This window comes from Salvelinus sp. IW2-2015, linkage group LG14 (assembly GCF_002910315.2).
Source record: "Salvelinus sp. IW2-2015 linkage group LG14, ASM291031v2, whole genome shotgun sequence".
Taxonomy (NCBI): Eukaryota; Metazoa; Chordata; class Actinopteri; order Salmoniformes; family Salmonidae; genus Salvelinus; species Salvelinus sp. IW2-2015.
Window position 1 is genome coordinate 33,063,761 of NC_036854.1, and position 10,240 is coordinate 33,074,000.

The 10,240-nt window shown below is 43.3% G+C and overlaps 1 protein-coding gene across 1 annotated transcript in view; it reads left to right on the forward strand.

Moving 5' to 3' along the window:
* Window positions 1–3,311, forward strand: part of tpk1 (thiamin pyrophosphokinase 1) — a 61,485-nt gene extending 58,174 nt beyond the window's left edge. Inside the window, exon 8 of the mRNA XM_024000924.3 lies at window positions 1,249–3,311. Coding sequence (XP_023856692.1) covers window positions 1,249–1,394 — 146 coding nt within the window. The 3' untranslated portion in view covers window positions 1,395–3,311. The remainder of the gene's footprint in view (window positions 1–1,248) is intronic.
* The last annotated feature ends 6,929 nt before the right edge of the window (window positions 3,312–10,240 follow it).

The window sequence follows — 10,240 nt, forward strand, 5'->3', positions numbered from 1 at the left end:
GCTGTTCACAACACACACACACAGTTTAATATCATGGCTGTTCACAACACACACACACAGTTTAATATCATGGCTGTTCACAACACACACACACACACAGTTTAATATCATGGCTGTTCACAGGGCTTTGAAGCAGAAGGGCGTTTTGTCTTTGAAGTGTATTCATCCGCCTGTGGTCATTTGATTTGTTCTCTTTGCTGTTTTCTTTCTTCTCCTTCTGTTTGTTTAGTTCCGTCCTGGAGACTATTTTTAACACACATTAAAAAACAAATGTATTATTCTACATATGTTTTGTTCTCCTGTCCCAATAGACGTTTGAAAAGCAAAGTAATTATGAGATGTGTTGAGTTGATGCAGTGGAATAGAATGCTGTTTGATCCTGACTGTCAGTAGAATGTGGTAATAGAATAACTTCATTGTTTCCAAGGGAACACCAGGTGTGTTGTTAGTTCTAAAATCACAATAGACAATGTTAAACAGTGTTAAACAATGGCATAATCCAGACAGTCCATGTGAGATAAACACACAGAGCCGAATTTTCTGTCCATTAAACCAATCAATGAATCACAAAAATGTTATTTATAACCCCTTTTTACATCAACCCTTGAGGTTGAGTCTATATTAAATAGATCTGGCATGACAATAATAGACTTCTGATGTTAGTAATCCTGCAATACCAGATTTGGCCATAGGAGGTCAGTGTTGACCTGGATTCAAGGCTAACTCATCTTCAGTAACCTCCAAGACAAATATCATCCCCTTAGCTACAGTCCTCTCACTTTGTAATGAAAAGTCTCCACTTGTGTGTGTAAGAATGTTATTTTATTAATACTAATGGCACACATGAAAAGAGAACCTGAAAACCCTCAACTTATTGCAGCTCTTCGGTGTAAGTCTCTCCTGTCCTGTCTGGACCAAAAGGTTGGCTTTGAGAGGATTTGTCGACCCACCAGTTCCCAGTTTCCTTATGCTCAGTGGTCAAGCATAATGCTAGTCCTTGTGTGAGTTCTCTCTCACCCGAGATGACCTTCCCAGCACTGCTTCCCAGGTACCAGCTGAGTGCTTACACAGAATAGGGTGGCCTCAGACTGGACCCCCTTGGGGGTTACACAGGGAGGACAGTGTATTTGTAAATGATGGTGTGGTTGGAATGAACCTGCATTATCCCACAAGTGTTTTTCACTCCACTGCTTGCTGAGTAGATTCTGTAGGCTAAGGAGCATGTCTGTCTGACTCTGTGTGTTATAGACAACCAGGTACTGCAGTTCGGGAAGCTGGTGAGCACATCCAACACCTACGAGCCTGTCGCCCAGGGAGACCAGAGGAAGCCTGTAACCGTGACAACGGACCAGCCACTGCTCTGGAGCATGGGCATCTGCAGGGACAGGAAATGACATCATCGACCAGGGTGCTCCACCTCCTTCCAGAATGGACAAATGGGTGTCATTTATATAGGCTAATGGCTTCCTCTCCCCAACTGAAAATTCACGCTTCTGCCTAGTTGAAATACTGGAAAAATGCCTCTTTCCTTCCTTGGTGAAGGAATCTCTGTACGGTCACAAGAGGAAGCCACTTTAGACTATAGATTCACCACTAGCCTAGGAAACTCCGTCCTGATTCCAAACTGGAGACTTGCTCCCTTCCCCTTGAAGACGAACCATTGCAGATCTGAGGTGGGGTTCAAATCCATACTTCTCAAGGGTGGATTTTAGGGTGCAAGTCTACGGTTTGGAACGCAGGCCCAATGTGCCTTCACCGTTGTCGCTTAACAAACATAGATACACATTATATACAAGTCAAACATAAGTCAAGCTGCGTATTTCTTTGATTTATTAACACAGACAAATAAAAACATTGCAAACAATGTAAAAAAAAAAAATGGCATCCCTTCACTACCCTCCCACCACCACTTTTCCACAGTGCCCCGCTGCCTAAGGTCTCTCGTTATTGTAGTTTTGTAGTTGTAGTTGTGCAACATCTCCAGAGGTTAAACCGCCCCTGAGAGAGATAAGAGAACTCACATAAACAGGGTCACACAGAGGCTAATTCAGTTTCTCCCCTTCACCCAAAAGTATACAATCATCCACTCCTCTTAACTGTAGTGGCAGAAAGGCTGTATGCCTTATGATTTAAAATAGAGCGTGTTTCATGCATTCCATTAAATCAAATAGAACTAACTGCAAAACATAGTTTGATATTATCGCAGACCTACATGCATCTATGCACATATCTTGATACCAATTAATCATATATTTGGATCTTGTAGACTGGTAACATTAGTGCACTTTAGAACACTGTAGTCAAATCACCCAATCTCTATGCTAACCTACAAAGCCAAATGGACTGAACTTGTAGTCAAATCACCCAATCTCTATGCTAACCTACAAAGCCAAATGGACTGAACTTGAATGGTGTTTTCTACCAATAATGTGCACAATACAGTACTGACTGCCTACTGTCCAACTGACTCCTGGTGTGTGTCCTGCAGTGTCTTGTCCTATGTTGAAGGTGCGGTCCTACTTTCACAATTGAAAGATGTTGTTGAAGATGTGGATGAGCTTGACAAAGAACCCGATGAAGCTCATGATGGCAAACCCAATCACTGTCGCCATGGCAATCTTCTAGAACAGAGATCAAAAGAGATGGTACAATAATAATCTCTCGTCACAGAATCATTACATTTTACAGACATACAATTCCAGAGAACTCCACAAGAACCTTCTTGATCGATGTGGTTCCAAATCAACTTTTCTTTCTGAGAAAGATGGAACTTTTGTCAGCAAGGCAATGATGACTGTTTTACAGGAGTTTTATTGAATCTGTGTTGATGTTTTCGACGGTGGCCTGGTTTGGCAATCTTAATGTTTGCAACAAAAACATGCTAGACAGTGGTAGAGGTGGCCAGCAAGTCACCGGGGTGCAGCAGACACAGCTCTTAGAAACATTTAGGAAGTAAGTGATGAGGAGAGCTAACAGTATCCTAGACTGTTCTAATCACCCGGGCATTGACGATTTTGAGCTCGTCCCTTCAGGTCATTGTTTTCAACTTCCCAAATTCAAGAGCAATAGATCCAAGAGCAACATCCCACAGGCCATAAACTTTCTAAATCTACACATKAAATTAAATAATGCATATTTATTGATGCACGTTTGCACAATGACTGCGCCTTTTATTGATCGTACACTGTAACCAATCTCATGATGTATATCTGTTGTATGGTTGTCACTGTTTTTAATGTTGTTTTTATTGTTGAACCCTGACTGCACAACACATTTCCCAAGTAGGACAATAAAGACATTTGATTGTTTGATTGAAGGGGTTTAAAATATAAACATGGCTGCTCCATTCACTTGATGTCATGCTAAAAGAACTAGATTCCTTTTGATTATGATCTGTGGTTATGTTACAGCCTTATTCTACAATGGATTAAATAAATAAAAATGTCCCTCAATCTACACACAATAGCCCATAATGACAAAGCGAAACAGATTTTTAGAATGTTTGCAAATGTATTAAAAATGAAAAACAGAAATACCATATTTATACATAAGTATTCAGACCCTTTGCTATGAGACTCAAAATTGAGCTCAGGTGCATCCTGTTTCCATGTATCATCCTTGAGATGTTTCTACAACTTGATTGGAGTCCACCTGTGGTAAATTCAGTTGATTGGACATGATTTGGAAAGGAATACACCTGTCTATACAAAAGGTCCCACAGTTGACAGAGCAAAAACCCAAGCCATGAGGTCGAAGGAATTGTCTGTAGAGCTCCGAGACATGATTGTGTAGAGGCACAGATCAGGGGAAGGGTACCAAAAAATGTCTGCAGCATTGAAGGTCCCCAAAAACACAGTGGCCTCCATCATTCTTAAATGGAAGAAGTTTGRAACCACCAAGACTCTTCCTAGAGCTGGCYGCCCGGCCAAACTGAGCAATCGGGGGAGAAGGGCATTGGTCAGGCAGGTGACCAAAAACCCAATGGTCACTCTGAAAAAGCTGCAGAGTTCCTCTGTGGAGATGGGAGAACCTTCCAGAAGGGACAATCAGGCCTTTATGGTAGAGTGGCCAGACGGAAGCCACTCCTCAGTAAAAGGCATATGACAGCCCGCTTGGAGTTTGTCAAAAGGCACCTAAAGTACTCTGACCATGAGAAACCAGATTCTCTGGTCAGATGAAACCAAGATTCAACTCTTTGGCGTGAATGCCARGCGTCACATCTGGAGGAAACCTGGCACCGTCCCTACGGTGAAGCATGGTGGTGGCAACATCATGCTGTCGGGATGTTTTTCAGTGACAGGGACTGGGAGACTATTCAGGCTCGAGGGAAAGAAACGAAGCAAAGTATAGATCCTTGACAAAAACCTGCTTCAGAGCACTCAGGACCTCAGACTGGAGCAAAGGTTCACCTTCCAACAGAACAACAACCCTAAGCACACAGCCAAGACAATGCAGGAGTGGTTTCAGGGACAAGTCTCTGCATGTCCTTGAGTGACCCAGCCGGAACCTGGACTTGAACCCGATCGAACATCTCTGGAGAGACCTGAAAATAGCTGTGCAGCGATGCTCCCCATCCAACCTGACAGACCTTAAGAGGATCTGCACAGAAGAATGGGAGGAACTCCCCAAACATAGGTGTGCCAAGCTCGTAGCATCCTACCAAAGACAAGGCTGTAATCATTGCCAAAGGTGCTTCTACAAAGTACCAAGTAAAGGGTCTGAATACTTAGTTTTTTATTTTTAATACATTTGCAAAAATGTGTTTTTGCTTTGTCATTATGGGGTATTGTGTGTAGATTGTTGAGGGAGTAAAACTATTCTAAAATGGATTAAGTTGGTAAAGTAATACAATTTGGAAAAAGGGAAGGTGGTCTAAATACTTTCCAAATGCACAGCTACATAACCAAAGGTATGTGGACACCTGCTCATCGACCATCTCATTCCAAAATCATGGGCATTAATATGGAATTGGTCTCCCCTTTGCTGCTATAACAGCCTCCACTCTTTTGGGAAGGCTTTCCACTAGATGTTGGAACATTGCTGCTGGTTCAGCCACAAGGGCATTAGTGAGGTCGGGCCCTGATGTTGGGCGATTAGGCCTGGCTTGCAGTCAGCGTTCCAATTCATCCCAAAGGTGTTCGATGGGGTTGAGATTGGGGCTCTGTGCAGGCCAGTCAAGTTCTTCCACAGCTATCTTGAGACACCATTTCTGTATGGACCTCGCTCTGTGCACAGGGAAAGATGAAACAGGAAAGGGCCTTCCCCAAACTCTTGTCACGAAGTCGGAGGCACAGAATCGTCTATAATGTCATTGTATGCTGTAGCATTAAGATTTCCCTTCACTGAAACAGGGGCCGACACTAAACCATGAAAAACAGCCCCAGACCATTATTCCTCCTCCACCAAACTTTACAGTTGGCACTATGCATTCAGGCAGGTAGCATTCTCCTTGCATCCGCCAAACCCAGATTAGTCTGTCAGACTGCCAGATGGTGAAGCGTGATTCATCACTACAGAGAATGCATTTCCACTGCTCCAGAGTCTAATGGCGGCGAGCTTTACACTACTCCAGCCGACACTTGGCATTGCGCATGGTGATCTTAGGCTTGTGTTCGGCTGCTCGGTCATGGAAACTCATTTCATGAAGCTCCCGACAAACAGTTATTGTGTTGCTTCCAGAGGCAGTTTGGAACTCGGTAGTGAGTGTTGCAACCGAGGACAGATGATTTTTACTCACTTCAGCACTCGGTGGTCCTGTTCTGTGAGCTTGTGTGGCCTACCACTTCGCGGCTAAGCCATTGTTGCTCTTAGACCTTTCCACTTCACAATAACTGCACTTAGTTGACCGGGGCAGCTCTAGCAGGACAGAAATTTTACAAACTAACTTGTTGGAAAGGTGGCATCCTATGACGGTGCCAGGTTGAAAGTCACTGAGCTCTTCAGTAAGGCCATTTTACTGCCAATGTTTGTCTATGGAGATTGCATGGCTGTGTGCTAGATTTTATACACCTGTCAGCAACAGGTGTGGCTGAAATAGCCGAATCCACTAATTTGAAGGGGTGTCCAAATACTTTATATATATATATATATATATATATATATACACTAAACAAAAATATAAACGCAAGTGTTGGTCCCATGTTACATGAGCTGAAATAAAAGATCCCAGAAATTGTCCATATGCACAAAAAGCTTATTTCGCTCACATTTTGTGTACACATTTGTTTTACATCCCTCTTAGTGAGAAATTATCCTTGGCCAAGATAATCCATCCACCTGGCMGGTGTGGCATATCAATCAACAAGCTGATTAAACAGCTGCACCTTATGCTGGGGACAATTAAAGGCCACTCTAAAATTAGCAGTTTTGTCACACAACAATGCCACAGATGTCTGAAGTTTTGAGGGAGTGTACAATTGGCATGCTGACTGCAGGAATGTCCACCAGAGCTGTTGCCAGGTCATTTATTGCTAATTTATCTACCATATGGCGCTGACTGCCAGAAGATCATTTGRCAGTACGTCCAACCGGCCTCACAACCGCAGACCACGTGGAACCACGCCAGCCAGGACCTACACATCTRGCTTCTTCACCTGYGGGATCGTCTGAGACCAGCCACCCAGACAGCTGATGAAACTGGGTTTACACAAACTGTCAGAAACCGTCTCAGGGAAGCTTATCTGCGTGCGCGTCGTCCTCACCAGGTTCTTGACCTGACTGCAGTTCGACGTTGTAACTGACTTCAGTGGGAAAATGCTCACCTGCAATCGCTACTGGCATGCTGGAGAAGTGTGCTCTTCACGGTTGAATCCCGGTTTCAACTGTACTGGGCAGATGGCAGACAGTATGGCGTCGTGTTTGCTGATGTCAGCGTTGTGAACAGAGTGCCCCATGGTGGGGTTGTGGTATGGGCAGGCATAAGCTACTGACAACTAAACCATTTGCATTTTATTGATGGCTGTTTGAATGCACATAGATACTGTGATGAGATCCTGAGACCCATTGTTATGCCATTCATCTGCCGCCATCACCTACTGTTTCAGCATGATAATGCAYGGCCCCATGTCGCAAGGATCTGTACACAATTCCTGGAAGCTGAATATGTCCCAGTTCTTCCATGGCCTGCATACTCACCAGACATGGATTGACGTGTACGACAGCATGTTCCAGTTCACACCAATATCAAGCAACTTCGCACAGCCATTGAAGAGGAGTGTGACAACATTCCACAGGCCACAATCGACAGTCTGATCAACTCTATGYGAAGGATATGTGTCATGTTGCATGAGGGAAATGGTGTTCACATCAGATACTGAATGGTTTTCTGATACACACCCTTACTTTTTTTTGTTGGCATCTCTGACCAACAGATGTCAGTGTATATAATGCTGAAACAATCCACCCTCAGAATTCATCAACATGTCAACCACATTGACTGAAACATCTGTTACCCCCAATAACTATTTTTTGCCGTATCCACAATAACCTTCAACCTGGCATTTCTGCTTTCTGCAACCCGAGATGTGTTGACAACACTTTCATTGGTAAGATTCACTTTGTTCACTATCAAAGTGTCCTTTGACACAGCATATTGATGAGCGCAAGATTTCTGAACACACAAAGCAACAGCCATGGAAGCTCCATCCGTCCGCACTGTAGTTCCACCAATCTGCCTTACAGCCTCTGCATATGATGCATTATGACTGATTCTATATCTCTGAGCCTCTCTCTCTCTCTCTGCACCTGGCATCCACCAAATGCTGCACTATGTTCCYTCCCACAATTACAACACTTAACCATAACATTGCTCCCACATTCACCSTAATCATGTTCCCCTCCACACTTGGCACATATTTTCTTTCCTTTACACTGAACAGCTATGTGTCCCATTCTTTGGCATTTAAAACATCGCAATTGGGATGGGCCAAATCCTCTGACATTGAAACTAAGGAATCAAATCTACTTTTCCAGGAGAAACCTTCTCAAACCTCAACAGCACTGATAAGCTTTCACTTCTGTGACTCTTTCCTACTGATCAACATTTTGGTCTCAATCACTCAGCCTCCCTTCACATTTGATTTAATATCATCTATGGACATAGATACTGTGACCCCAGTGATGACTCCCCTCAAWCTAGCATATGCCCCAGGGACATTGCTTTTAATCTTCTTCCCGTTAAGTTTTTCCATTTGCAGAATCTTCCCTTGCTGAGCCTGGCTATCACAAAATATTAGCAATCTACCATTTCCAATTAACCGGGATAGTTTAACTTCACCCATCTCTTTCTCTATGGCTTTGGTTAACCAAAGGGTGTAAATTACAACTTTCCACTCCAACACATTATTACTCTTGCTTCCTACTTTGGCCCTCTTAATGTTTTTTACTAGACGCTCCACTGCTTTCAGTATCATGATCTCTCTACTTCCTATGTCTTTCCACTACATTCCATTCAGATCCTTGACTCTCATCCTCCCACTCCATATCATCAGAACTGTTACCCATATTGTTTGCATTCCAGCTGTAGCTTCTCCAACCTTTTCTCCATTTCCTCCATTCCTTTTCCATTTCCACTTTGTCCGCACTACTCGCTGACATTTCCAACCATCTGCCACACGATCCTGCTGGGAAGATCCGTCTCCAGAATTCCAAGTCCCTTTGGCTAGCCAGCTGTTATCCGTTCCGCTGCCGTGTACTTCTCATATATCCCAGCTTTACATGGGTCGGGAGAAATTCTTCATCAAACATCAATAATACAGAAAGAATGTCCTCCTCCTTTCCATTCACAGTGTGATTTAAGTGGCATAAATCAAATCAAATCCACAGAGACACCTGATATGACACCTTTTATCAGTGCCCTATTCCGATAATCATAGCTGTCCACTTCATGCGTCAATAATTTGCACGGTGCTTTCACCTTTTGTTCTTTTGACACATGAAATCAACACTCCTGGTCACTCTCTGACTCCACTTCCTTCCATCTTTGTGATTGCAAACAGGTTTCTCCAAAAAACATCCTTGTTCATGAATCACACTCCAACAACAAATGAGGCATTAATCACCACCCTCATTTCTAATTGGCATATCACTCCTCACATGATGGGTGGTGAGCATCACCCAGGTGGGTGGTGSACGTTGGAGGCGGGTGAGGTGATTGTTTTTCTCCTCGTACTATGTGAAGTGCTTTGATTACCTCAGTTGGTAGAAAAGCATTAAATAAATCTAATTCAATCTAATTATCATACCGAGGCTTATCTTGATTAACAACTTTTGGCCTTTTAGCTCCATTCTTAGATGTTACAGTATTCCACTCGTATCCTCTGTCTTCACTTGCGCCAACAGAATCAAACAGTGCTTCTGCCATTGCTCCCGTTCTTCTTCCATGCCTCAGTTTTTGTTCTGTAGATTATATATGGCGGTTATCAAGCAACTTTAAGATGTATTACCGCCACCAACTGGACTGGAGTGTGGACCAGAGAAAGGGAAGGTCTAAATCCTACCCAATATTCTCATCTCCCTAAGGAAGTACATAATTAAATACTACATCCCCTGAAGTTTTCCCCAGCAGTTCACGTAATCTTGGATCTTCAACCCCTTTACTCCTTAAATATAATAACAATCGCTCCGAGATGACTACTCTGTTTGGCCTCACCTCCTCCACCAACTCCGCAGCCAATAGTTTGGCCAACAACTCCTTTGTGTAAAAAGATAAATGATCCGTTTCTCTTTTTATCACTTCCACCTTAAACTCAGGAACACTAAAAGCTGCACCGGTCCTCCCTGGTTCAGGGTCCTTAGATCCATCTGTGCATTCGGAAAGTGTTCAGACCCCTTGACTTTTTCCACATTTTGTTACATTACTTCAAARATTTATTAAATATTYCCCCCCCCCAATCTACACACAATACTGCATAATGACAAACCAAAAACAGGTTTTTAGAAATGTTTGCACATTGMTAAAAAAAAATATATATATTAAATTACATAATGATTCAGACCCTTTACCTTTGGCAGCGATTACAGCCTTGAGTCTTCTTGGATATGACGCTACAAGCTTGGCACACCTGTATTTGGGGAGTTTATCCCATTCTTCTCTGCAGATACTCTTAAGCTCTGTCAGGTTGGATGGGGAGCGTCTCTGCACAGCTACATATTTTCAGGTCTCTCCAGAGATGTTCAATCGGGTTTAGGTCCGGGCTCTGGCTGGGCCACTCAAGGACATTCAGAGACTTGTCCCGAAGCC